The sequence below is a fragment of the Penicillium hispanicum genome (genome assembly GCF_028827665.1).
Source record: "Penicillium hispanicum strain IBT 35686 chromosome Unknown utg000002l_segment0_segment0, whole genome shotgun sequence".
Classification (NCBI taxonomy): domain Eukaryota; kingdom Fungi; phylum Ascomycota; class Eurotiomycetes; order Eurotiales; family Aspergillaceae; genus Penicillium; species Penicillium hispanicum.
Window position 1 is genome coordinate 153,043 of NW_026623194.1, and position 27,193 is coordinate 180,235.

At 53.5% G+C, this 27,193-nt stretch overlaps 9 protein-coding genes across 9 annotated transcripts; 3 read left to right on the plus strand and 6 right to left on the minus strand.

Annotated features, from left to right (window-relative positions):
• Positions 1-16: 16 nt before the first annotated feature.
• On the minus strand, positions 17-1,352 carry N7459_001844 (glycoside hydrolase family 5 protein; the record flags this gene model as incomplete). Its single annotated transcript, XM_056941029.1, has 3 exons — positions 17-78; positions 136-559; positions 630-1,352. The coding sequence occupies 3 exons, from the start codon at positions 1,350-1,352 to the stop codon at positions 17-19; spliced, it is 1,209 nt and encodes a 402-aa protein (XP_056802884.1).
• Positions 1,353-3,695: 2,343 nt separating this feature from the next.
• On the minus strand, positions 3,696-6,064 carry N7459_001845 (Zn(II)2Cys6 transcription factor; the record flags this gene model as incomplete). Its single annotated transcript, XM_056941030.1, has 5 exons — positions 3,696-4,629; positions 4,686-4,776; positions 4,826-4,960; positions 5,018-5,277; positions 5,334-6,064. The coding sequence occupies 5 exons, from the start codon at positions 6,062-6,064 to the stop codon at positions 3,696-3,698; spliced, it is 2,151 nt and encodes a 716-aa protein (XP_056802885.1).
• A 649-nt stretch (positions 6,065-6,713) lies between these two features.
• On the minus strand, positions 6,714-9,399 carry N7459_001846 (N-alpha-acetyltransferase 35, NatC auxiliary subunit; the record flags this gene model as incomplete). Its single annotated transcript, XM_056941031.1, has 8 exons — positions 6,714-7,643; positions 7,701-7,799; positions 7,858-8,115; positions 8,168-8,623; positions 8,684-8,905; positions 8,958-9,098; positions 9,172-9,239; positions 9,300-9,399. 8 exons carry the CDS (start codon positions 9,397-9,399, stop codon positions 6,714-6,716), a joined length of 2,274 nt encoding a protein of 757 aa, XP_056802886.1.
• A 451-nt stretch (positions 9,400-9,850) lies between these two features.
• N7459_001847 (ATP synthase subunit epsilon family protein) lies at positions 9,851-10,179 on the minus strand (the record flags this gene model as incomplete). The annotated part of the gene is made up of 3 exons (XM_056941032.1): positions 9,851-9,922; positions 9,984-10,098; positions 10,148-10,179. 3 exons carry the CDS (start codon positions 10,177-10,179, stop codon positions 9,851-9,853), a joined length of 219 nt encoding a protein of 72 aa, XP_056802887.1.
• Positions 10,180-11,442: 1,263 nt separating this feature from the next.
• On the plus strand, positions 11,443-12,881 carry N7459_001848 (uncharacterized protein; the record flags this gene model as incomplete). The annotated part of the gene is made up of 2 exons (XM_056941033.1): positions 11,443-11,521; positions 11,695-12,881. 2 exons carry the CDS (start codon positions 11,443-11,445, stop codon positions 12,879-12,881), a joined length of 1,266 nt encoding a protein of 421 aa, XP_056802888.1.
• Positions 12,882-13,822: 941 nt separating this feature from the next.
• On the plus strand, positions 13,823-15,765 carry hsp60 (chaperone ATPase HSP60; the record flags this gene model as incomplete). The annotated part of the gene is made up of 3 exons (XM_056941034.1): positions 13,823-13,984; positions 14,047-14,188; positions 14,249-15,765. The coding sequence occupies 3 exons, from the start codon at positions 13,823-13,825 to the stop codon at positions 15,763-15,765; spliced, it is 1,821 nt and encodes a 606-aa protein (XP_056802889.1).
• A 1,235-nt stretch (positions 15,766-17,000) lies between these two features.
• N7459_001850 (cytochrome P450) lies at positions 17,001-18,730 on the plus strand (the record flags this gene model as incomplete). Its single annotated transcript, XM_056941035.1, has 4 exons — positions 17,001-17,214; positions 17,274-17,604; positions 17,657-17,870; positions 17,930-18,730. The coding sequence occupies 4 exons, from the start codon at positions 17,001-17,003 to the stop codon at positions 18,728-18,730; spliced, it is 1,560 nt and encodes a 519-aa protein (XP_056802890.1).
• A 1,615-nt stretch (positions 18,731-20,345) lies between these two features.
• N7459_001851 (uncharacterized protein) lies at positions 20,346-22,346 on the minus strand (the record flags this gene model as incomplete). The annotated part of the gene is made up of 1 exon (XM_056941036.1): positions 20,346-22,346. The coding sequence occupies one exon, from the start codon at positions 22,344-22,346 to the stop codon at positions 20,346-20,348; it is 2,001 nt and encodes a 666-aa protein (XP_056802891.1).
• Positions 22,347-23,383: 1,037 nt separating this feature from the next.
• On the minus strand, positions 23,384-26,873 carry N7459_001852 (uncharacterized protein; the record flags this gene model as incomplete). The annotated part of the gene is made up of 9 exons (XM_056941037.1): positions 23,384-23,516; positions 23,568-23,695; positions 23,746-24,114; positions 24,170-24,799; positions 24,849-24,857; positions 24,910-25,078; positions 25,128-25,358; positions 25,415-26,743; positions 26,794-26,873. The coding sequence occupies 9 exons, from the start codon at positions 26,871-26,873 to the stop codon at positions 23,384-23,386; spliced, it is 3,078 nt and encodes a 1,025-aa protein (XP_056802892.1).
• Positions 26,874-27,193: the final 320 nt, after the last annotated feature.

Consider the following 27,193-nt stretch of genomic DNA (forward strand, 5'->3'; position numbering starts at 1 on the left):
CGCAAACGCCAAAAGTTCAGCTACAGACACTTTCCAAGTCGTTGAGATCTGTCGGGATAACGCCATTGCTCACCGCATCTGCGAGGAATTAGTTCGTGCAAGATAAAACTCGTCCATCGCACGATAGAACCATACCTTTGTAGGACCACCGGTAGTCATCCAACTGGGCCCTCCACGTCCAGAAAAGCCAGCCCTGCGCCTTCTCATACCCGTGAACCTGGGCCGCAAACCACTTCTTGTAGAAGTCAACGTTGGAGCTGGGAGCCCAGTCCGCCGACGCCTGGACATCATCGGGAGGCGACAAGCTCCATTCGCCGACGATGATCGGGGTCTCACCGTCGGCGGTGGGGTCATAATTACACGACGCATTGAGGTAGCTGTCGTGGGTCACCGGTATACTACTCACGTATTTGAGGTAGCGGTGGGAGTCGTAAGCCGCGTAGTATGTATCATTCAGATATTCGGTCGGGTTGCCAGAGCCCCAGGATTTATCCATCATCTGGATATGGACGTAGTCGGACTTGTCGATGTCTGCGCTCGACTCCGCGGCTCGGATGCGCTATGCGATGATGGATGTCAGCTCCAACAATTCCAGGGTGAGATCACGGCTGGCCGCGACGGAGACTTACACTGAAGGCATCGGGGTAATACTTCTCACGCATCGACGCGACCTGGCTCGCTTTTTGAAGCGGCTCGTTGACAATCTCCAGCATGCCCACATGGCGAAACTCGGTCGTGTTGTGGATCAGGTCCGTCATCCACTCGAGGAAGGTCAACGCCCGCTCGTACTGGGAATCGGCGTAGAAGCCTGGTTCGGACACCAAGCGACCCGTGTCCGGGTTGTCGGCCACCTGGGCCCCCGGAGCGCCGTGCAGGTCCATGATTATGTACAGCCCTGCGTCGCTGGCCCATCCGCAGAGCTTCTGGACATACTCCAGCCCGCCTTGTGGGAAGTACTCGGTATCAGACACGAGATCCTCGCGAAGCCAGTATCCCACGGGGACACGGATGCTGTTGAGTCCGTAGCTCGCGATCTCCTTGATGTCATCCTCCGTGATCCACGTCTTCCAGTGCTGGGCGAAGGCGGTGTTCGCCGCGTCTTGTCCGAGCGATTTGACGCAGTCGAACTCGGCGCGGGTGCCGTTGCAACCCATCTTATCCCAGGCGGTTTCGCCAATCCACGGCTCGAAAACGAACAGGGAGCCCATGTTTACACCACGGATCTTGCCATTGGACTTGGTGAACAGGTTGGAGCCGCTGCTGGAGGTGATCTGCTTGTCTGTCTCGGGCAGCCATGCGGCAGTCAAGCCGAGAAGCGCACTCAGCGCGGTGAATCTGGAGAGGTTCTGCATCGTGGGGATTTAACGAAAGACTGGGCAGGGCTGAACTGTGCGATGGGCGCCATCGGATCTAAATATCCAGAGCTCCGGTAGCACCCCAGGATCTTGCATGAGGGGCGTCAGGAGTCCGGACGCATTCCAGAAAAGCAATGATAGGCGAATGGTCTGGACGGTAGTTGGGCAAGGGGGGAGTTGCTGCGGAACGCCTGATTTCACCTCACATTCTCTCACTTGGTCCGTGACTATCGGGGATTCTCGGTGAAATGAAGGAGCATCGGGGTCGCTGACGTTCAATTAATCTGAGTGCTAGCGCCGATAGACTCCACATGGCGCTGTTATATGTCGACAGCAGAGAATCCTCGACTGAACCTCTCATCACCCTCGAAATAGGCTGGAGAGACAGATGACCTTGACTATATGCCATGGCAAAAGAAAGATCCCATCCCAACCAACTATTGAGGGACGCCTTACGTGGGGGCCGAACGGCACTTCCGGCGCAATCCATTGGATAAAGAAGCACCCGATGCTCGGGGTGATGGCCAGTGTGATAATCACATCCTCCCAGTTGTAGTGGAAGAGGAATGCTGGCCTTGTAAGAAAGACTGAAAGTTATGGTTCGATGGTGGAATTGTCTTCCTCTCATAGGGTCGCATCCTTTGGCGAAGATTTGGGAGAAGGTTGAGGTGAATGTTGAAGTGTGACTATCTGGTTAACTGCGGCTGTGGCTTGCCTGGTGGATAAATAAGCGCCCAGAGATATAAATCCTTCAGCCAGCATAGGCAACTCTTACCAATTCTGTAGTAGGAGGTTGTTGTTCGACGGCGCAGCAAGGACAACATATAGTTCACTACGCCGAAAGGGGCGCCCTCAACTCTCCCACTTCTGGACGATGAGGCGACCCCGGTCGGGCTCAGAGGGGGTTGCATTTCCTATCCATTCTGTCATTATTCGATCAGTGTTATTCACTATATTGGCAAGCACCAGAAGTTCTGATGGCTAGATAAAGTCAGCATTGATCTGGACGGGGAGAACACACCAACGGTATAGAAGGAGTGGGAAGAGAGAGAGCCGACTGTTTGTCCACGCTGAGAGGTAAGTTTACCAGCCTGAGGCATCCACGAGTAATTCCAAAGACAAAGATCTGTTGAATTGCTGTTGAAGACTTTCTTCCGCCACAACCTCGTTAACTACGCAAGTTCTCGTTCACAGTGGTTATTTAGGGGTTGGTATTGTGATAGTGAAACTACTTCTTCATTACCCTTCGGTTTCCATCAAGAACGCTTGAAAAGCGTCTGGGCCTTATTCGGATGCGAAGGTACTATGTGCTAGCAAGCTACTGTTGGCATTTCGCTGAGATCTAGGAGCCGGATTACTTGTCGGTATAGTCGCAACAGAAGAATCGGACCCGTCTTCGACCATCCGTATCAGCGTCAGATACAGAGTCAGGCACAGGTATGAAACATTACTCCCATCCCACAGCTCGGGGAGTCTTCATCCCAAAAGCAGCAATCTTGAGTCGCGCTCGCATCAGATATGCGACACGGGCCCGGAAATCGATGCATGGAGAATCCTGCACCAGGCATACCGGCTCCGGTAATTGGACCGTGACAGCATCAGCAGGCGCGATCCTGCTAGACCGCAGAAGTCGTCTCGTCACCGTCAAACCCCGGCAGACTCCGACACTGCTCGCCGCAGCCCCCGGGGCGCGGAAAAGTGAAGTGCTTGGTGCCCACATCCGGGATCCATTAGATCCTTATGGAGACACGGCGCTGTTAGACGCAGATCAAGAGCACAACCCGTTCGGGGCGTGGATGTGGATGGGAATCGATGCCCGAAACGACGTAGGAGTGGAGTCGAGACCGTCGATCAGACGATCGCCAAGGGGCCGCGGTGATTTCTCGGCCGAACGCCCAACTCCGCCGATGCAGAGCGAGGGAGATGAGCGAAGCTCGGAGCCGAGGCGGAAGGCCCGGCAGGTTTTCATTCTGCTGGGGAATATATGGCCGGGTGTCGCCCGTGGTCCGCGGGTCTTATTGCGGAAAATGGCAGAGGGCGGATGGTGCAGTTGGCGACATGGGCGACGGGGTACATTATTAGAGTCTTCGCGTCTCTAACTATTTATTCTCGCGGTGGGAGTCCAGGTATGTCCAGGTATGTGCAGAGCTATTTCCCCATGGCAGAATAACGACAAGCATCCCAAGCGTGGAGCGGAGCCCATGAGCTCCGCTGGTAGAGAGGGCATGGGCTGACCAGCGCTCATGTTGGGTTGGGTATACAGAAGTAGAAAGCTTCGATCTCGTCCCCCGATCCGGTCAATCGAACACCAAACGCCGCGATATACTGAACCGAGCCATCTCAAACGGCGGGGCTATATCCATTCATGCTGGGAAACAGCATCACATCCGACACCCGACCGAGGATATGTCTCATACTCGAATCATCGATGGGGAGCGCCGCCCCACCAGCGGTGGATAGATTAGATGGCATGTCGGGACTGGTATCGATCGCTGGCGGCGACGGCAAGACCAGTGGTGAATAGGCCAGCCCCGAGGTGGGCGGCGCGGGCGCACCTTTGCGCACCCGGAATGCATCGCGAATCTCACGCAAGGCACGAAGCGACGAGGACAGGTGTTTGGCGGAATCGGTGCGGTTGTTATGGTCGGCATCGCCGTCCGCATAGACGTGGTCCGCCAGCACCTTCTCCAGGCGATCAATCAGTTCCCAGGTCTGCGGGCCGTCGTCGTTGGCAACCAACAAGAACGCCGAGGCAATCGATCGTTGTAGGCTGATCCACGACCGGGAGCAATGGGAGTTGATTTCGTGCAGCTCAACAAAGGCATCGACGGTGTTGATCAGACTGCTCAAACAGTCTGCCCGGATCAAGGCCCGACGATGGTCATCCAAGGGCGCATGCGAATCTAAGGACACGCGACAGAGGACCGAAAGGAGATACGAAGAGTGCAACCGCAGCTCGGTTCGCTCGATGTGCTGAGCCAGCGACCGGCAGTGTTCTCGGTAGCGCAGGTGAGGCGCGGCTTCCGCAACCATGCGCTGGATCCGTTGTTTGTACTCGCGGATCTCTTGAAAGCGTGGCTGGGAAGAGCCTGGGTACATCCGCGATCGCAACACTTCTAATGCGAGCGACACCACGCGACACAAGGTCTCGAAGTAGGTGCGATGCCCCGGCATCGACTTGCGATCGAAGGGAATCTCAGGCTGGCTGACCATAGTGATGGACGGCCTATCATACGCCAGCGAGAAATGGCTGTTCTGGAATGCCATTGTCCACCTATATAGCGTTGGTTGGGAGGCCAGCGAGTGTCGAGAGGGGGAAAAGCAACTTACCAGACGCGCCTCCTTACGGCTTGTTCTGCGAGCGAGAACCCGGTCGATTCGACATGAAGTCCGAGAACGAGACACATACGCTCCGTCATGCCTAAAGAGTCAGCGAGGTGAATTCCAGCTCAATGGCGACAGCAACCGACCGAGCAAGGTGTACGATGCACCAGCGTTCATGTTATATGACAAGACATTACTGATGACAAGAAGAATTTGAATCACTTCCACCGTGGGTTGTGAAACATAATTCAGCATTCGCAAGCATTGGTATGCACAGGATACTAGGCTGGGTGTCAGCATCAAGCATTGTCTTCCCGTGGGTATAAGAGAGTACGCACCATATACCCATGAGGTCAATTCACGGTCCCGCTCCGCGAGATCTGATAGTTGACATCCCGAGGCAAGTATTGCAAATAGCAAACTGAGAAAAGGCAAGTCCATCCCAAAGGGCTTGACTAACCCATTGGCATCTGGCTTATATACACCGCCAACCCGTCGCCTTCCTTCGAGTAATTGATTTGACTTGCGCTCCAGTTCGTCGACATCTGGTAGTACAGGGTACAGAACGGCACCTATATCGATATAAAACTTGAAAAACCTGAAGACCGGGCCATCAGCATGAATTGGACTCGCCATTTTCTCACTATCACTCACCGTCGACATTGGTCATCGTCTGGAAGGACCGCACACACTCCGGCAATGTTGAACGTGTATGGGTCGGACGACCACAAGTCCACAAACGGATACGCGGCCGACTCATTTCCCAGAGCCAGTTCGGCCAGAAGATCCTCCTGGGGCAATGCCTGCGCTGTATCCTCGGAGCTTTTCGATTTGTCTAGAATGTCAACGAGAGCCGACCGGGATCCGATATGAACAGCGCCCGTCTTCAGCACGTTCGACCCATAGACGCCTTCCGACCGAGTAGAGTCTTTCCTCTCCGCTGGCTGCTCCTCGGGTCGTTTCCGAGATGAGTGAGACTGGAAGAGTGTATGCAGGCTCCCGAGGATCTGCTCCATGGCGAGCATCTTGTTGTTGATCTCATCCCATTCCGTCTGCGAGATATCGATAATCTCCGAGGGATCTGCATCGTCGCTGGTGCCGGAGGCCTGGTCGGCAGCGTAGGAGCCATCGTATTGGGGAGCGGAGGAGGAGGAAGAGGGTGCAAGGGTGGTCGAGACCAAGGACGGGTGTAGCGGCGTGGACGATGCAGTCGAAGCTGGCGGAACGGGGAGCTTTGCGGGCGGCGGGCGAGCGTAGGAGCAGGTGAAGTTGCGCTTGACGCAATTCCCACATGGCACGTTGCGATCGCAGCGGACTTTGCTGGCGCGACAGGGCAAGCAGGTTTTGCATTCGCGCGGTCGGCGCCGGATGGGATATGTCGGCATGTTTTACAGCCCCGCGGTGCGTCTCGAAGGGCTGGGAGAAGCTGCCTGCAGCGAGCGAGCGGCCAAAGAGAGCGGCATGGGAGAGTAGCAGATCGACACACGTAGAGAGAGGGCAGGCGCACAGGTCCCTCTCGACGCTGCAAAGCGCGATTGGCGGGACTTGTGTAGTCGAGGTCGAGTCGGATAGGCGAGACCGTTGGCGAGGTATTCAATTCTGGGGAAGATTGGTAAAGAACGAGATCTCGAGGGCCCGCAGTGAGGAGCTTCCGAGCAGCCGAGATGGCGTGTGGGAAGTGCCGATCGCGAAGTCAAAATGCAGATTGACAGCGCCAATCACGGGTTTGCGCCCTGGCGAGTTTGGATAGCGCGGAGATTCGAAGTCGCAGTGCGCGGTAGTTGGTTAGCGCGGTGGCCCGTCGGAGTGGATGATTTCATAATGCGGCCGCGTTCCTTGGTTGCGCTTCGCTTGGGATTTGCGGAGCATTTGGTGTTTTCTACTTCGGTATACACATACTCTCGTTCAACCCGGCTGGCCCGCTGCATTGCGTGCCCTACATTACGGATATTCTCGAGATTACATGTCACATAATGCAATGCATTCGTGCGCTATTTCGACCGGCTCTGCCATTCTCCCACCGATTCATCATGCTCATGAGGTCGTTTTCTTCGGAGAGATCTGCGGCACGATCCACCAGTCATGCCACTGCGTCTTCGAGCCCATCTCTGGAATCACTACGTCGAGGTTGACAGGATTCTTCTCGGAAGGTGGAGAGTCCCCCACAATGGCCCTTTTGACCGTCTCAATCGCAATGCTCGCCCCGATACAGGCGCGCATGGTGTCTTTGACATCGCGTTGCCAGTCTTTCTCAATAGCAATGGATGGCATCTTCGCTGGGAGAGAAGGGTCATCAATGAAGGCGCCGTGGGTGAGGGTCATCTCCCATCCACGTCGGGCTTCGGTGATCGCCTTGGAAGCCCGCTCCAAAATCTCTGCATCCGTGTCGCCTTCCAGCGCGGCTTCGCGCTGGTATTCCTCGAACGGGACCAGTTCCGGCAAAGAGATAGGGATGAAGGGTTTCATACGAAGTTCATACCGTAGTTTATCCGTCGAGTATGCGTCGGTCCCCGAGGCGGAGGGAAGGACCTTGTGTCGGACCAGTACGACGTACAGTGCATGGAGTGCAATGGCGAATGCATCGATTGCAATGAGCTGCGTAGTTAACCGTTCAAGACGTCGGAAGGATTTGTGGAATGCAGCCGCCTTCCCGGATGAGCTTCCCGCACGATTGCTTGCGCTCACCAGGTCTCGCTTTCTAGCCGCCACAGTGAACGTCCGGATACGATCGACATGGCCAAGGTGAGTGGAGCAAATGTGAGATAGATACCAATACATGCCCGCCAGTTCTTCGGGCGCGTAGATCGAGAGCTCAAACCCCATTTGGAGGATAAGTCGAAGCTGGGTGAGTTTTTGATGGTAAGCCCAGCTGCTGAGAGGATATGAGTAAGTGGGTTCTCCGCCCTGAAGACGAAGGGGAGGCTCCGAGCTTAAGGAGCCAAGCTGGAGGTCGAGCTCCTCTGCCTGTAGATGAATTAGCGAATCCTCAATATTAAAAGGTCATAGGGTCCCTAGCCATACCTCCATCTGCAGGCTATCCCAGTCGACAACGGTGTGACAGATGGTTCGACGAATACGACATCGATTGAGACACGCACTTCGCACAGTATCTACGAAAGGCTGCCAAGTTCAGGGTTTAGCGTTGACCATTTATAAAACTAGGGTTGGCTTCACGTACCTGGGCAAACCGCTTCACGAAGCCCTCCATCTGTCGGGCGATTTGGAACCGAGGATCCGACGGTAGCTCGACATCATCCGTATTCGCTTCCAGTAGAATGCTTGACGGCAGAACCAGCTCCGCGAGGTCATCGTAAAGAAATTGCTTGACAGAAACAGCACCCAAAATGGTCATATCGCTAACGATCAAGGCCTGCAGGAGGCATCGAATATAGACGGAAGGTTGGGGCTTTCGGGACAATAAGGTCCAGACAGCAGTCTATGGCCTAGGTTAACAAATTATGGACACAACACAGGAGCAACAATCATACCTTGAAGTTGCTCGGCCCCCGATAGTCCAGTATCTCTTGCATATCTATGGCATCTTGACATAGTCGTTCCATTTGGGCCAGCGCATCGTCATGACTGATCTGGACGATAGGACGAGGTGGCACCGTGCTGGCGAGCTTCCGCTGAATCTTCAAACTAAAAGCCTCTGGTACTAGTTTCCCAAGGGAGACAGATTTTCTCAGCGCGTCTAAGTGCGACAGACAGGAAACAAAGTTATCTGTGGAGCGAGTATCAATGATGTCAAGGTCTTGGTCGAGTGCCGACAGAAGCTCCCGTCGAAACAATAGCCTGCACCGAAGGGCATCCCGAAGATTTTGATCTATCTCATCCTGCTCATCTACCCAAGCAACCGCCTGGTCCAGCAGGCGGTAGAAGTGGGATGAGTCAAAAACCGATAGAAGATTGCGATTATACAACTGGGTGACAAAATCTTCCTCCTGGGCAACCAAAAACCGTCAATAGCGTGCAAGAACCGAGGGCTTCCAACTCCAACTCACCTCGTAGTAATACTCCGATGCCACTCGCGCATGGACAAAATCGCACGCTTTGATCAAGGCAAGACAATATGTCCGGAAGACGAGGCTCACAATGGGCGATTGGCTGGGCACGCGATCAAATCGAGCATCTTCCATAGTCCTCGGCACCGGCCACAGTATCCTGTCGAGATAGATTGACGTGAAGAGTGTTTGGGAGAGCGGGTGGCCCATATGCCAGGCCATCTATGAGCTTATCAGCGGCATTCCTGACTGGATGCTTAAGGCATGTGCTCACCTCATGGCAAAGCAGCTGGTCCATCAAGCCCACCACTTCTTCCGGTGTCAATTCCCGTCGCACGTCGTAATCGTCCTCTAGCGCCTGCGCAATGTTTTCCCCGGGGGAGATATAGCCGCTGTCCATTTTAGAGTCCATTATCTGTGATGAAAACAGGTGTTATCAGTCTCATCTCTCTTCACACATTCTTTCCTTCGATGTGAGAATGACGCACCTCCAATGCGCCCACGGCTTCGAACAGTGTAAACATCTCATCTTTCACAAGCTGACCCATACGTAGCTCTATACAGATAGGATACTGTTAGATCACGTGCGAATTCTTTTTCAGAAGACAGATCTTACTCGAAGCAGCCGCCGTGAACTCGGCCGTGATGTCGCGCGGGCTGGCGGACTGCGCAGCCACCCGCGGAGGGGGAACGCGAACCTCGTTATTCGGCAGCATCGCACAGAGATTGGAAGCTCTGCAGGCCGCTGCCGGAGCTTCGCATGGAAGAATTCGAGCCGGACAGAACGGTTACGTGGGCGAGGTTGAGGAAAGCAAATGGATCGGGGGGTGGGTGGGGGATGTGGGCGGAAAAAGCGCTTTCGGGCAGGCAGCCTAGGCCCTGTGACGTGCAGTCGCCGCCGAGCACCGGAGAGCGGTGGATGGTCTACGGCCAATTCAGGATTCGCAATTGGTGGCCAGGAAGGTCATGTTGTAATACGAAAAGACGAGTGCGATTTCTAGGCTCCGTCTATCCAGACAGGCCTGTATTGCTACACATGTACAAGTTCAATGCTTCCCCTTCCGGGTCCTCATCTTCTCTCAGGTCCGTTCACGCCCCCAGATCCCGAACTTCTCCAGCACATCTTTCATATGTCTCCGGATCCGATTTCAACGTGGCGGTCATCGTCTATTTCTCAGCGGCCTTGGTGGCGGCCTCGTTGGCCTGGGCGAGCGAGCGGACATCACCCTGCTTGCCATCCTGTGGTCCCGAGCTACCTGTCAGTTCATTGATCTGGATGCGCGGAAACATTTCCACTCACCTCCCACTTGGCGAAACGGAGGTCCATCAGACCGCGGCGCTCGGCGTTGAGGCGGGGAGTCTCCTTGAGAGACCGGCGCACCGTACGGGCGGCAATCGCCAGGTAGCGGTTGTAGCTGTGATGAGGTGAGCAACTGTCAGGGTGGCGGAAACGGCGAGACATACGTCAAGCCAGCGGCTTTCCAGGCGGCAGTCATTTTGGATGGTTGGTGTGGAAGAAGGTGATCCGATTGAAGGGGTGAAAACGGGCTCGGGAGAGTTTGGAAGCATTCGACTTCGGAGCATCGGGAGGTGAGTCACGTGGTAATGCATCAACACAGTCACGTGCGGCACACTGCCCTTGTTGTTTCCCAGCCAAATATCGTATGCTACCTTAAACCGACGTAGACCGGACTTCAAATTCAGATGGGTCTGAAATGCAAATTCTCGAGAAGATACCTAGTGTGTCTCTGGCTCAATTTAAACATCTCAAGGCTCCATGAACACCATTGGGGCAAACCCACCACGGAATGACCACTTTACAGTCCTGAGGCTACCGGGAAACTTCTTTTTACAAGATATATTCATGCAGTACTCCAGATCATTATATGTCAGACACTTTCAAGTTGCTGTTGGTATGCTCGTCAACTCACTCTCCACCTGACTGGATTACTATTGCAGCCGCCTCGCCTCGCACGTTCGGTCATCCAACCTCTACAGCATTCTACGGATAGATCACCATCCCAGAAAAATCAAGCACTTGACCGTTGTCTCCCACATCCCATGCCTCCTTGTAAGCTGAATCGATATGAGCATCATGGCTCTTCTGGCAAAATAGTAGCGAGTCCTCTACACAACTGTAGCATCGCTTGGCCTAGTAGTAGTTTCTTCCTTCGAGGTGATCAAGGATAGCACTTACAACTCTGCAACAAACTCAACCGCCTGGGGAGATTTTTCGCCAGCAATTTGCGGGGAGTCCATTAGCGTCTTTCGGCTCAACGCCATCGTCTCTTGCCTGCGCTCCCATCTGCATCTTCCTCTCCTCATCATCTCGCGTCGCCACCACGACCCCATCTACAGACTTCTCTTTCGATAAAAGAAATTCCTGGTTGAGGTAAGCGAGGCCTCCTCTTCATATCCACTCTGTCCTCCCGTTCTCTCACTTTCCCGTTGGATTTCGCCCTTGTTTGGAGCAGTAGAGAGCAGACGGTTCTGTGACGGGTGCACACCTTTTCACGACCACTGCGACCTCTTATTTTCTCCCATACTCCCTTTCGTTCCTTTCTCTTCCCTATCCCACTTCATTGTCTCAAGTATCAAAGACACACACGACCACGAGACCAATAGGGACTCAACCAGTCTTGATTCCTAGCTGTCGTGTGCGCGTCCACAGACCAGCGCCCATGACCTTGACGCGTTGGGCTTGAAGCCTGGCAGCTAACCTTTTGTCTCTTCACGGACAGACATTTGATCTCCTCGTGATGCCCTCGAGCGCAAGAAAAGGTGGGCCCAAGGGCAAGGGTGCTTCTGGTGAAAAGCGTCAGCTTGTGCGTTGGGATCGTAAGTTCCCCTCTTCTCTCCTCAATCTGCCCCAGTCAAGCTGCATGAGATGAACACCATAGCGGGCATTTCTTGTCTGACATGCAACATCCCATCACTGCATGTCAGGTTGCTGCATGGTGACTGATTGTGTGGGGCATGAATGCTTCAAGGTCTTGTGCTAACTGAACCAGCCGATCTGGATATCCAGCTGCTCTTGACTGTCCAGTGGGCCTGCAACAACAGCGGTGTGAAGATCCCATGGGAGAAAGTTGCCACGGCCATGGGTGAAAAGTTTACCGAAGGTGCAATCGTGCAGCACTTGTCCAAGCTCCGTCTTCGCCGTGAGGGTGATGGAAAGCCAGTTCCGCCGCCTCTGCGACGCTCTGTGACTGCTGCCGCAAACAAAGCCAGTGCTTCGAAAAAGGAGTCGGGCAAGCGTAAGTCTCGAGTTCAGGGTTCCAGTGACGATGAGGACGAGGACAACGAGTCCGGCGGCATGATGCTGGGAGACGAAGACCCAGACTGGGGGTACAGCGCGCACAAGAAACGACACACGCCCAAGCGTGTCAAGACAAGCTCTGCCCACACTACGCCCGGATCCAAGGCGCATCAATCCAAGAAGACCGGGTCTTCCCGTCGCGTCAAGATCGTGGATACTTCCTCGAGCGATTCTGAACTGCTGTGCGCTGGAGCTCCCTTCCTCCAACTCTTTCACGATAACGAGTCCGACTCTGACAGTAGCAGGTCTGATCCTCCCGAGTCCTCGAACGAATCGGAAACAGTCCCAAAGGCATCAAAGGTGGTCCGACTGCCTGTCGCTCGGGAGGCACTGCGACGCCTGCAGTCGACTGGATCAGTTACCCAGTCCAACAGTGTGGAGCGAGACTTCACGGACACTGCGTCCACCAACCCGATGTTCTCTTCGCCACCGGCATTCTGGGGAATGCCTCCCACCCGGCAGCCCGTGCAACCGCACTACCCCAGCAGCGGCCCAAACCCTTACCAGCAGCCAGGTGATCTCTCATGTATCGACCCTGCTCTCCTGGCACCAGAGCAATATCCCACCATGGGCGGATGGACTTCGATCCCTGAATATGGATCTCAAATGTTTGCACCACCCCTCCCGCTCCCGCACCACCAGCAGCTCGCGCGCCTTGGGTATCCTCCTGTGCCTGAAACTATCCCACGCTGGGGACCCATGCCGACTACCAATTGGCCGTACAGCTCACGCTCGGGGAGCTTTGAGGGCGGTAGCCAGGGAGCTGACCAGAGCGGCGGCCGAGATAGTTACCAGGATGATCTTCAGAATGCATTCCACCAAGACTACTCGGTGTACCAAGGCGAGCAGCACCATAAGGAGTTTCTGGGGGAGAATTGAAGGGGATTCACGATGAATCCCATGGCAGAGGCATCCCAGGCGCTGAAAATGAGTCGTTTTTCGAGTGTCGGTTCAACCTGACATACTCGTTACTTGCCCGTCAATTCAACATTGACGCAGTCTTGAACGGCAATAGGATTCAGGTGTTGAGCAGGGGTTCGCACAGTGTACGATAGCAGAGGAAACAAAAATCAAGGGATCATTGAGCGTAATGCAATCAATCAACCGAATGCACTGTAGGGGTTTGCATTTGAGGTATAAACAAGAGTAGAAGACTCAGAAGACGTTCAGAAGACTGAGTCGACTCGATGGTGCGGCGGGCCGTCATTGTTCCGCTTGTCGATTCCCAGGACATTAAGGTTCTTGTACAGAACACTCAGTGCTGTAGATATCTCTTGTCAAAGACTGAGTGCTTACCTAGTTCATATATAGGTGGACCATTGCTTGCATTTCCGATCCCTGCGTGGTCCGTGTACTCATTCGCACTGTTTACGAAGCGCCGGAGTGTGGAATCAATGCCGAAATATATACATGTGCAGCCCTAAAGATAGCCAGACACAACCTTGAGGAATCTGAACCAGAGTAAGATGAGGCTCATTTGAGAATGATTGTACCATCAACTCAGACCCAGCCATCGTGTAGATAACCATGGTCTTGCTTTCACCCTGCCTGCCATTGATGATGAGTCGATGGAAAGAAGCATGAAGTAAACAAGAGCCGCTCATCCGACCGCGGCCGCCCACGTGACCTTCTAGCTGCTTCTGCCGCCAAGCTCTGGGGATGGGGAAGAAGCGCCTGGAAAATTTTCGAGACTTTGGCTTCATCTCCCCGAGCTTCATCCTTCTTCCATCCCCCCCTCGCCCTCTCGACCCGTCCCCAATTTCCCCCGGGTTGCATCTCCCTACTTGTTTTCATTTTGTTTTAGTTAGTGCTTTCCAGCCATGCAGCGCGCTCTCTCCTCCCGGACATCTGTCCTGTCCGCCGCTTCCAAGCGTGCCCCTTTCTACCGGTCCACCGGCCTGAACCTGCAGCAGCAGCGCTTTGCCCACAAGGTGCGTGATACTGTCCATGGCATTCCCTATCAAATGCGGTTTATGACAACCGTCGGTGCCGTATTCCGTCGAATCCGAAGTGCTTCATGCTAACCGGAATGGATCGCGAACAGGAGCTCAAGTTCGGTGTTGAAGCCCGTGCCAACCTCCTTAAGGGTGTTGACACCCTCGCCAAGGCCGTTACCTCGACCCTCGGTCCCAAGGGTCGCAATGTCTTGATTGAGTCGGCCTACGGCTCCCCCAAGATCACCAAGGGTAGGTCCTCTTCGGCTGTTCGATTACCAAGGAAAGAAATACTAATTTGATCCCCCATAGACGGTGTGACTGTCGCCAAGGCTATTCAGCTGCAGGACAAGTTTGAGAACCTCGGTGCCCGCCTCCTCCAGGATGTCGCCTCTAAGACCAATGAGCTTGCTGGTGACGGTACCACCACCGCTACCGTTCTAGCCCGCGCCATTTTCTCCGAGACCGTTAAGAATGTCGCCGCTGGCTGCAACCCCATGGATCTGCGCCGCGGTATCCAGGCTGCCGTTGACGCCGTTGTCGAGTACCTCGAGCAGAACAAGCGCGCCATCACCACCGGCGAGGAGATCGCCCAGGTCGCTACCATCTCCGCCAACGGCGATACCCACGTCGGCAAGCTCATCTCCACCGCCATGGAGCGCGTCGGAAAGGAGGGTGTCATTACCGTGAAGGAGGGCAAGACCCTGGAGGACGAGCTCGAGGTTACCGAGGGTATGCGTTTCGACCGCGGCTACACTTCCCCCTACTTCATCACCGACCCCAAGTCGCAGAAGGTTGAGTTCGAGAAGCCTCTGATCCTGCTGTCTGAGAAGAAGATCTCTGCCGTCCAGGACATCATCCCCGCTCTGGAGGCCTCTACCACCCTCCGCCGCCCCCTCGTCATCATCGCTGAGGATATTGAGGGTGAGGCTCTCGCCGTCTGCATCCTGAACAAGCTCCGCGGTCAGCTCCAGGTTGCCGCCGTCAAGGCTCCTGGCTTCGGTGACAACCGCAAGAGCATCCTGGGTGATCTGGCTGTGCTCACCAACGGTACCGTCTTCACCGACGAGCTTGACATCAAGCTTGAGAAGCTCACCCCCGACATGCTCGGCTCCACCGGTGCCATCACCATCACCAAGGAGGACACCATCGTTCTCAACGGCGAGGGCAGCAAGGACTCGATCGCTCAACGCTGCGAGCAGATCCGCGGTGTCATGGCTGACCCCACCACCTCCGAGTACGAGAAGGAGAAGCTCCAGGAGCGTCTGGCCAAGCTCTCCGGCGGTGTTGCCGTCATCAAGGTCGGCGGTGCCTCCGAGGTTGAGGTTGGTGAGAAGAAGGACCGCGTTGTCGATGCCCTGAACGCCACCCGCGCTGCCGTCGAGCAGGGTATTCTGCCCGGTGGTGGTACCGCCCTGCTGAAGGCCTCCGCCAACGGCCTGGAGGGCGTCAAGCCGGCCAACTTTGACCAGCAGTTGGGTGTGAGCATCATCAAGAGCGCCATCACCCGCCCCGCCCGCACCATCGTCGAGAACGCCGGTCTGGAGGGCAGCGTGATCGTCGGCAAGCTGACCGACGAGTTCGCCAAGGACTTCAACCGCGGCTACGACAGCTCCAAGAGCGAGTACGTCGACATGATCGCCAGCGGTATCGTCGACCCTCTCAAGGTCGTCCGCACCGCTCTAGTTGACGCCAGCGGTGTCGCCTCCCTGCTCGGTACCACCGAGGTCGCCATCGTCGAGGCCCCTGAGGAGAAGGGCCCTGCCGGTCCCCCCGGCGGCATGGGCGGCATGGGTGGTATGGGCGGTATGGGCGGCGGCATGTTCTAAACGCCTCCCCTGCCTTCCTGACGACTTAATTGCGCATTTGCATTGCGGTCTGTTCCTCTCCGGCCGTGGATTTTTGTAATGTTTGATGTTGCTTTCCTATACCTGTATTCTTGTGTGTTTTCTTACTCTCCACTCCCCCTGGGGCTCGAAAAAGGTTCCGGCGCACATCCTGTATCATATTTTCTCTCCATCTACGTCGTGGTTCTAATGCATTGGATCTGATGCTATATTCTGATATTCATATCGTACCGATGATCTTGTAGCGATTGACGAGAACGTGCGATACTCCGGGCTTGGAGACTGGGATCAACGGCAGTTGTAGTCGACTAGCCTCCGATCGATGTCTGCTCTGCACGTAGAGCTTGTCTACGTCGAGATCTTGTAGTTTTCTCTCAGACCTTCCACTCGGTCTTCCACACCAGGCTGAATTCATCACAGGAATTCGCTCCTGCGCTGCCGCGGTCCCTGGCTGGCTCTACGTAGTATGTACTGCCGACGAATGTCGAAAGGTCTACACATGTTATTCCATGGGTGCCACCGATGACTTTCATTCCAAGACGTGATATGCCGAATGGCATCCGTCCAAGCGTAGAAGCGGTGCATTCTATGGTTTTTGATTGGCATTTCCAAGGCGCTATCTCAGTTTGAGTCATGGTTGACGTGATATTCGGCGCTGGCTTCGAGTGAGACTGGATACGTTATGCACGCTGGATATTTCCATCGAGAAATGATTGATATGTTGTTCTCAACAGAAATCGAGTTGCATATCCAGCATAGAACTCTTGTTCAGTCACATAGCATAGAGTACCGGTTGAGAGGTTGAGTGGGCGAAGTTGCTTCGTGGGGGCTGAAACCCCCAGACTCTACACCGAGTCAAGCATGCGAAGCTCGACTGCACAGAGAAAGGATCGACAAGTGCAAAAGAAGAAGCCCGGCGATTCCCTCGGAGCTAACGGACTTGGCCATAGTCAATCGGGATTGCGACTGTTGAGAGTAACAGCGTTGAACTGGACAGCCACCGGTTGCCGATCGCCTCGTCCGGGATGGATTATAACAGGCTGCAAGTTCACGGAAAAGCGGACCGAGGGATGTCTGTTAGCCAGTCTTATCGACGCGAAACGACATGACTCGACCATGGGGGCCATGCCTGGGGCCGGTGGCCCGGCCATAAATACCTCCCTGAATCATCAATCACCCATTACTGGCGTGTCGTCCAGTCCAAGAACACAGACTAAATGGCGGGCGTCGCAGTTGAGATCGTCAAGATCTCCGTTTTGAGTTGGCTGGCGTGGGTGGTGACGGGGGCAGTCCGGCGTCTCTTCTTCCACCCCTTGGCCTCCATCCCAGGACCACGCCTGGCAGCCCTCACCTGGTGGTACGAGTTCTACTTTGATGCCATCCAACCCGGCCAGTACATCTTCAAAATCCAAGAGCTGCACAAGCAGTACGGTGCGTGGCCCCGTAGCGAGACCAGATGGCAGTGAACGCCAACGACTAATCCTCCCAAGGTCCGATTGTCCGCATCAACCCAGATGAAATCCATGTGAATGATGTCGGGTTCTTGGACACGGTTTACGCGCCCTATTCCGTCCCAAGAGACAAATATGAACATCAGCTCAGCGCTCTCCGAGTCCCCGGAGGCGTGGGCACGACTGCAGACTACAAGCTGCACAAAGTGCGTCGCGACGCGCTGGCGCCGTTCTTCAGCAGGAAGAACATTCTTTCCATGGAACCTCTGATAGCCAAGAAGGTCGAGCAACTGTCGCAAAAGATTGGAGACTACGCGGCTGCGGGAAAACCGGTCAATCTCTCAGATGTGTTTTTCGCTTTCTCCAACGAGTACGGCCCTTCACAGCTTGGTAAATGTCGATATCGAGCTGACCAGGTGCAGTGTCGTCACGAACTTTCTGTTTGCGCATCAGATCGATATTCTGGCCGATGAATCGAAAGCAGCGGAGCTCCGCCACAACAGCCATAACCTCCTGCAAGGCATTCATCTCAACAAGCACCTCCCTTGGATCCCGGATTTCTTGGATTCTCTTCCCTATTCTATCAGCAAGCCAATGATGCCGTCCGGGTTGATTGATATGCTTGCCCTGTTTGAAGTGAGTCAGCAGTACAATGTCAACCGCCGCAGTTCATGATACTGACCAATATATAACAGAGAGTGCGAGCAGAGCTGGTCAGCATCATGGAAAACAAGGCAGCCAGCAATAAAAACGAGAAGCAACGCGACCCAGCAGCGAAGCAGTCAGTCTATGACGCTGTCCTCGACGATCCCGCTCTCCCAGCACCGCAGAAGACTCTTACCCGGCTGCAGGAGGAGGGAGCTCTCCTCGTGCTGGCGGGTGCCGAGTCACCCGCTCAAACACTGAGCATCGTGTTCTTCCATTTACTCACGAATCCGGCCATTCTCTCGAAATTGCGGGCTGAGCTGAGCACGACCTCGGCAAACAGTAGCTGGACCGAGCTGGACAAGCTACCCTATCTGTCTGCGGTGATCGAGGAAGGAAACCGCCTCTCTTTTGGCGTCACTGCTCGCACCGCTCGTATCGCCCCGGGGCCTGTCACTTATACACCCTCGCAACATGTCGCTGGCCTGTCGACAAATCTCAAGTCATATACCATCCCTGGGAATACGCCCATCAGCATCTCGACGTTGAGCGCGCACACGGCTCCGACTGTCTTTCCGGATCCATATGTCTTTGATCCGGACCGCTGGCTTGGAGAGGAAGGCCGTGAGCGCAGGAAGTTTCAGATGGCGTTTGGCAAAGGAGGCCGCAAGTGCCTGGGCACTGAGCTGGCTCGCGCTGAGCTGTGCTTGGTGATTTCGACGCTGGTGCGGAAGTTTGACATGGAGCTGTGGGAGACGGACGAAAGTGATGTGGCGTTCTTGTATGACTTTCAAGTGGCGATGCCCAAGTTGGAATCTCAGGGTGTTCGGGCAGTGGTGAAGCATGCATGAAGTTGAAGACAAGAGGGCTCGTTCTGCTTTGTTATAAGTGACGATAGAAATCCTTGGCTCTCGTGATTCCACTATTTACGTGAGATCTGTAAATGGCTGCCCGGACTGCTGCGCAGTGATTTCCCTGACCTCTCCTTGCGCCGTAACCCGAAGCATGCCAGAATCTGGTGACAGAGAATTCGACACAAAATTGGCGTTACCGCCGAATCGCAATACCCACGTGAAGAGTATAGGAGATCTTCAGGACTACGCGCCTAGGCAGAATAACTTATATTGGAAAATCAATGCTTCTTAACGCTAGAGGTGCCTAGGTGCCCGGTTCTAACGGGGGATAGCCCATGTGCCTTGGAATTATACTGGACCCCGGTAGCGGGTGGTATTGAAGCAAAGTGAGTTCTTCACTAGGCGTCGCAGATCTCGCATATGGCACCTAACAGTGCAGTTGATGCACCACATCCTATATATACAATAGGCAACGCCATTTGGGGCTTATTGTGAATCGAGACAGGTAATATGATTGGCTGTCTGTACTAAGAATTAAATCTTGACAGAAAGAGAGACAGAGAAGGGATATAGGCAGGACCTAGGAAGAAAAGATATATATAAGCACACTGGATATACATACATATATCTGGCAGTCGGTGGTTGGCAAAATCAACTTTGATTTGATTTGATTGATGATGATTTGATTGATTTGATGAACCGCGATGGTAAGGAGGAACCAGCAACGACAATAATCAAGTTGAGAAGCTATTCTAAAATTGTAAGGGGGCTATAATACAGGCGAAATACAAGAGAAGGCAAATAAATACTCAACCATATACTGGTCTATATATGCCTATATGAGTCATACCAACTTGTTAGACCATGGTTACCTATAGGAAGACCGCCATATATATCTATCATGGATAACCTATACAAACAATAGGCTAACTATATCCTTGCTTCCGCACTTATAGGGAAATGAAAAACCCCCAGCGTACGTGACCTTTCTATATTGGCGGGAGATAAGAACTAAAGAAGGAAGTTCCGTCTCCAAGAACCCCGCAAATAACAGATACCGGGCAACTTGCCCCCGTACTTAGATATGGTAATGTGCTCACCTTTTGACCTTGGACCTCGGGAAGCCAGGAGTAGGGGTATCTCCTGTGGTAGCAGATAGATCTAGCTATAGATAAAGGCCTAGAAGTTATTTGAGCTCCGAAGTCCTGTGCCGCTCAATCTCTAGTACCAATATCCACTGCCAGCACCTAAACAACGAATATATAATCACGGCTGGCAAAGCTCGTAATTGCTTGAATAGATGGAAGCGCTGTTAAGCTGCCGGAGCTGGCAATGGAGTTCACTGGAGAGTTTGCGTGAGATGTTCTGACCACCCGGCGGCAGTCCCTGATTGGTAATTCGGGGTGCTGAATCGAAGTTTTATTGGCATTTGGTGAGATATTTGAGGGCACATGGGAGGTTGATCGGGTGTGGGATAAGCTTGGATGCTCCGAGAAACAGGAGAATCTACATACGTCAGAAGAAGTGCACTAGGAATAGAGAGGAGGAAGAAGCGTAAGAACTGCGATTATACATGCCCAATAGGACCCCTTAACCGCTCTGGCAACCACCCTCACAAGTTGTTTTCAACCCACTCCATTATCTGACTTTCTCGTGACAAGAACGTCTCATGACCGTCGTCTGTTTGCCCTCTCAAAGCTGCTTCATCACCAAGAGGGGCGATTTCACTATTGGTGATAGTCCCGGTATGCAAAGAAGATTCATCGCTGTAGTCGCAGCCATCAATCCAGACATCATCATATATTGGCTCAGACGGCGGCTTTCCTTCATGGTTTGCTAGGACCCAGCGGAAAATTTCCAAAGACGCCTCGCGCGACGCGTCTTGTGATGGGGAAAGAGGAACAGTCGGGTAGCTGTAGCTGGCATTTTGCTGAGGTCGAACTTGCGAGAATTGCTGACAATCATGAGGGTCTCCTATACAAAAACCTTGGTCATTCGATGAAGAGCCATTTTGTAATTGCCAAGTCCAGTGAGTGTAGACCAGGCGGTGCCTTGGACATGATTTATGTGCTCGGACTCGTAGTGCACAGTTACTCTCTGCAGTTTCCCCAATGGGCCACCAGGGCGAGAACGGAAGGCTCTGATAGTAAAGACCATCATCCTCCGCTACTGGGAGATACAGAAGTCTCCAGGCATCGATTCTGCCTATGGAGCATTTCCCAGAAATGTCTCGGAAGTATGGCCCTGAACCTGAAAGATCCATAAAAGACTGCGGGGAAGCTGTCCATGAAAAGCCGTTGGGGTCAAGGGGGGGTGTCCCATTTCGAACAAGATTAATGACAGTTGGCACAAGCCCAGTAAGGGCAGCCCCGATCCAGAGAGACGAAAGACGAGGGCGGCGTATGCCACACATAACAGCAATTATTTCATGATATTGCCCTTCGCTCTCAGATATCCCAGACGCTTTTGGGATCTCCTCCAAAACTGGGTGCAGCCATGGACTGACAAGGTTGCAAGGAATACTGGGGTCCCAGAATGACCCGCAGAGACTTGACATCACGACACTGTAATTGCAGCTCAAGGCTATGTAATAAGCAAGGTCGTCGCCAAAGGAGAGATATTGGCTGATTGACTGTCTGTTGGAAGTGAGATACGCCTCGTCTTTGCCCACTGTTGGTAGTGGTAGTTCAATGCATATCTCGTGTTGCTTGTGCGTTGGGAATGTCAAGGTCGCAGAGAAAGCGGCTAGGAATTGCTTTCCCAAGTCGTGCAGGAAGCAAAATTCAGCCAAAAACCTTAGGGCAGTCTGAGATGAAGGGGGGGAATAGGCTGCGGAGCCTGTGACGAGGGAGCTTATACTCTGCCATACAACGTTAAAGGCTGGCCCCTTTTCCAATGAAACTGACCAAGGGGCGAGGTAAACGTCGCCATTTCTCTGGGTAAAAATGGCCTTCCATCCTTGGTTGGGAGCTAGAATAGCTGCCCACCACCGAGCAGCATTCTCATCTGTCTTGCCAATGTTGATTTCGATAGATGGCGAATTTTCCATGCTTCGAACCTTCACATCATCATGATGGTAACTCGCACTCGAGTTCGTGTAGATTATCTCTGCGCCTTCCTGCTGCAGCATTTCAACCAGACGCGTGGAGAGAACATAAGCCCATGCAAGCGCCAGAATTCCAGTGAAGTTTGGCTTATTCTGGTCCTCCTTCCAAGACGCTCGCCATGGTCGAAAGCTGGTTCGAGATAAGTGACAGGAAATGGGGGATTGTATTCCCATCAACAGGGCTGCTCGGGGCACCTTTTCTGTGTCGCGAATATTGCATTTGTCTGTGTCAACCACCCGCAAGGTCGATGATGCTGTCGTCACAATCGCTTTTGTGGCAGAGTCTGAGTAGGCAATTTCAGAAATGGCAAGTTGCGTAGCTGGCAACGCGGGAACTCTGCAGAGCATGTCTTGTGGTAGCGAAGCCAATCCAAGAGCAGTTCCATCTCCAAGAAGGGCAATGGCTTCATCGGCGAGCGAGTACCAGTATTCTCGAGCTTCCGTTACCGCAATGTCCAACTGCGTAGGAGTTGGCTGAAGTCGGTCATCAACGCGAGATGTCGACATGGTGAGATTCGGGATGCAAATACGGTTCATAGACTTGTGATGAAGTGAGAGAGAAGATGTGCGGCAAGGGATCGCGGGAATGGGAAGAGCTTATAAATACTGCGTGCAGTAGTCTGACGTGACCATACCTTACACTACTAGTCTACCTGTTCCTGTATGCTTTGATGAGTTGATGGCCTCGTCATGTTGCCATTTCAGCCTATCATTCCGGGTTAAATGGTCCAATCGAGAGGGCGAGGCGAACGATCAAAGATGCATTATCCAAAATTACCAATGGGTATCAGTCAAAGGGCTGGGTTGAGAATATCCCGTTAGCACTCATGGCTGACCGGACCACGACAAGAACTTGACTGGAATGTCACCATGCCATTTCTTGATAGGGAATAACCTAGAAGTTTCGGCCTGGTCTACTCTTCCCTGGGAGACTGTTGAAAGCTGATCGGACTTGTTCGCTCTCCAGGCTCGGCAAATCGAAAGAAGGGACTAGGATGTGCAGAAGACGTTCTTTCTCTGAGGCAACTCCGCGAGGCTGACAAGTACTATTTTGATCGTCATCATGTCCCCAGGGAGTATGTTGAGGCGATGCAATGTATCCTGGGAATATAACACTCTCAGACTGACAGCCCTCCATGGCTCTTCCGCCTTACTCTCTCCGACAACGACTCTCCAGCAACATGGAGCTTGTCTTGCCTGCGCCTTTTATGCTCCATATCAGCAACTGAATTCCTGTCATCCTGTCTCCGCTGCCAAAAGTCCTCATCGTACTGTTTTTGATGGCGCTCGTATCCTAGATAATTGTTGAAGCGTTTGCGCATCGTAGAATCCTCTGGTACAACCAACGCGGGCATCTTATTTGTGAACGACTCCCAGTGTAGGAATGATCGTATAGGGTGGAAGATGAAGTCTTTGAAAAGCCCGGATCCGATCTTGTGTGATTTGCTGACTGCTTGGCGAAGATTCTCGCTGAAGGCGAGAAGAAGAGCAATGGCAATGATAGCGACGGATGCCGGTCCTGGAAACACGCATAAGTAAGTTCTCTACAGATGGCAACTCCAGGGACTCCTACCGCCAATCTCGAACATTTCGGCCAATGGTAGGTTCTCCGGTGTGTCACTCCATTCCCGGGCATTGACCCCAAAGAGGGACGTGAAGAAAGAAAGAGGGAGGAAACTGTGCTGATCAGCGAAGCCATTCACTGCCCCCGAGAATATGACGCCTTACATAACGGTGAAAATGGTAAAGACCATCACAGACCGTGACTGGTCCTGGGTTACCTCGGCCTGCCAGCGGGCCATTTTAGCCTCATCGACGTTTGCCTGTTTCTGCTTGAGATCCAGAAGAGTTTCGACCTATAAACCGTCAGTCACTGCAGTCATTATGCGGAAGACATCTTCCATACTGCCTTCTGAGCGAGGTGACTATTTTCCTTCATCTCTCCAATCTGGGTACGGTACTCGTCGATCCTTAGTTGCGCGGCATCCAGGAAGACTTTCCCGCATCCTTGCCGCTCAAAATATTTCATCATGCTCTTCATGACTGTATCCTGCTGTTCGAGCAGCTTCAGGATCGTGGAGAGCTCATCCTCGATATCACGGAGCTCCAAAAGGACAGAGAGGTCTTCTCGGTTTCGTCGCGCGATCTGTTTATCTCGCTGGTCCCGCTGTGCCGCTGTCATGACTTTGCCTTCCGCAGTGCGGTCATGATCGGCTGGTCGATTGGTGAAACCTCGGTTGCGGAAGCGTTTGAAGGATTTAGTCACAGATTCAGTCTATGTTCACTGTGTAAGCGGATCGCATTATATCGGGCCACGCGACGGAACGAACCAAAATGCTAATAGATTCTTCGAAAATGCGAAGAACCTGTAGATCGTGATGTAGGGTTTTATCTAGAAGCACCGTCGCAGCATGGAGCATAATCAGAGCTGCAAGATCACCGGCCGTTTCGAAGCGACGTGCAAGATCGCCGTTCAGCTCGTTGTAAATGCTGCTATGCAGATTAGACTGCTCGAACAATTTACCTTCGGACGTAGTGGCTTCTTGGTTGGGGAAGAATGTTATTATAGTCTTTTGGTCGACAATCCATAGCCAGAGCTGGTCCACCATCAAGACGTTGCCGTCCATGAATTCACTCGGCTCCAGTTCTGGATCCTCTTCCTCCGCTGCTTCGAGGTATTCCCGGAGCTGGTCATCCAGACGGGCTGGTCGTCGAGTGCGCTTCCAGAGCATCTGGTCATCATCACGAGCGACAGTTGAGCGGAGGTTGGGATATCCGAATTGATCCAGTGTGCGTCTGAAATGGATTGGCGGCTCACAGCCCAGATATTGCCAGATCAACTGGGCTTCCAGACTAGACTTTTCAATGCGACTAGGGATCGGTCGCGATCGGCCTTGACGCAGTCGGTCTTCCACCACCTTGCGACGTTGAATCAGGTTTCGATAAGTATCCCAGTGGAGCTGTTCAAGGTGTCAGTATTGGGTCTACAGTTCATTTAGTCTTACCCACGTAAGGAACCTGCCCATGAAAGTTAGCTAGAGCCACCTTGAAAGCAAGAGACAAAACCTACATATAGAGCCAGCTGCGGATCTTCTGGTGCGCCACTATTGGTGCCCTGCGAAAGATCCATCTGGCGAGAGTGGATGCATTTCGGCCGTACAAACCGAGCGTGTGGCTCCATGTGTCTGGCCCGGTTAAGATTCAAGTACCAGTTCTCATCGTTGATGAATTTGCGCAGACTAGAATACAGCATTAGTCTTGGGTTTTCACTAGATAGAATAGACTCACAAAGTTGGTTCCTGTCGATCTTGACAAGCCCGCCGAATGACCTGTGACACCCACCCGGTATGCGTGTATGGGACGTGGATCCAGAGTAACTTCTCGGTATCAGGCTCTGGCTGGTCAAAGCGAGGGACCGAGCGAGGAATATCCGGTGCATCGCCGTTCTGATTGATCCGGTCACGAGTAGATGAGGGAATAGCTAGGAGCCCTGACGACCGCGGCGGGGATGCAGAGCTTCTACCAAAAAAGTGAGTACGCAAATCCTAGCAAAAATCCGTCTGACGACGCCTTACGATGACGGGCGTGAGCCACTAGTATGAGAGCTGCCTTCTGAGGTGTTGCGCCTGTGGGACCTCAAGGGGACCATCCCCAGAGCCTCCGTCATAGAGCTTTTGTGTTTGCGATTTAATGGCGGAGGTGGGCTTTCGCTGGGTGAGCTATCGAAATAGCCATCCATAGCAGCTTCGGTGATATGGATGGTCGGGGACTGGTGTTCTTGTTCCATATAGCTTCGGCTATGTGCAATAGGGGGGTGAGAGGGCCTGGTATTATTTCCATGGAACGGTTGAGGGGGGGTATCTTCATCGTGATCTTCTGGTCCGGGAACGACATGTGGGAAAGAATGGCTATCAAAGCTGCTTAGTGAAGAATCATCCAGCCCCCCAGGCTGGATGCGTCTTAGGCGCTCGCGAAGGCAGGCTGACGGGCCCCGCTGAAGATAGTCCTCGAGTGATACATGCGTCGACCACAGTTTCAGTGGAGTTTCGTCACTCACTCCTAATGCAGTGTCTTCGAAGAAGCCGTTGACTTGGACCATGACCTCCTTTTCCACATTTAGAGGCGTATCCATGTGTGAAGAGAGCTCGACTGCAACATTCACAGCCTGGCCCAGCTCGTCCAAGAAAGCATCCCGCATGGAAGCTTGTCCTTCGAAACATGCAGTTCCAACATGGTCTGTTGCCATGGGTATCTCATTCTCGTGTTCGATACCTAGTAAGCCAGATCGTATAGAGGTGACGGGGGCGTGGAACTCCATCGTGTTGCCGCTCTCCATATCCATGGCGTGGAGAGTTGAGTCGACGGTTTCCAGAAATGTCCAGACTTTCATATCTGCCGACAGTGCCTTGAACTGGTTGGAAAGGTGCCAGAGTCGCTCTTGCCGAGGTCGAAGTTGCTCTCTTAACGACTCGGGGATCTCCTGTTCAAGGTGCAGCAGGTGACGTACGGTCAATGCATATTCACGAGCCGAAAGATAACTGGAACCTTGATGTGGCGTGGCAAAGAACGCGATGCCATAGCAGCTGGTTAGTATCGTCTGGTTCGGATCGGCCCGCTCGGCGAGAGCCAAACAAGCCTTCGCCACGAGCCCGCCTGTGCTATGGCAGAGGAAGAAGATCGGTCGGCGCCGACTATCATGTTTGCGTTCATCAAGTAGAAGATTGAACAGCCGCCGACCGAGAGTCTCGATCTTGTCATGCTCCTGCACCTGGCCGTGGTTGTATAATAGCACCCGCGCCCTCGGCAGGCGCTGTAGTAACTGGGTTTCTAGCCAGGGTGTCTGGAATCCTTGTGCTGTCCACGTTCGGCGATGGTTTGCGCCTATGGGCGGAACCGCAACAATACTACAGGCAAGTTAGCGACGTTCTTCGCAGGGAGAGTGAGCGCTGTGTACTCCACGTTGGTCTTTGGTGCGGCCTCGACATGCTCGAAAGTCGGCGCGCGCGTCGGCCCCATCGCCGGTGCTGGTGCCATATTGATACTTCTCGAGTCGCGCTTTCGTCGCGATCCGGGGAAGCGGGGAATTTGAAGGAATAGCCAGCAGCGTACAGAATGGGGGCCATGTCAACGTCTTAAATTCCAGCGTTCTCAGCCTCATGTTGCGATCATCTGCGCACGCCCGGCGCGCACCCGGGTTAGCCCCATGTCGGCTGTGCCCGCTGATCATGCGTCAAAGCACTCTCGGGTTCGGCGCTATAAGAATACGAGTCCTAGACTGATCTTCTCCAAAATGAGATTGCTCGCGAAAGTCATATGTACACCAGATGGGTTACTTTTGATCCCAAAAAACCACT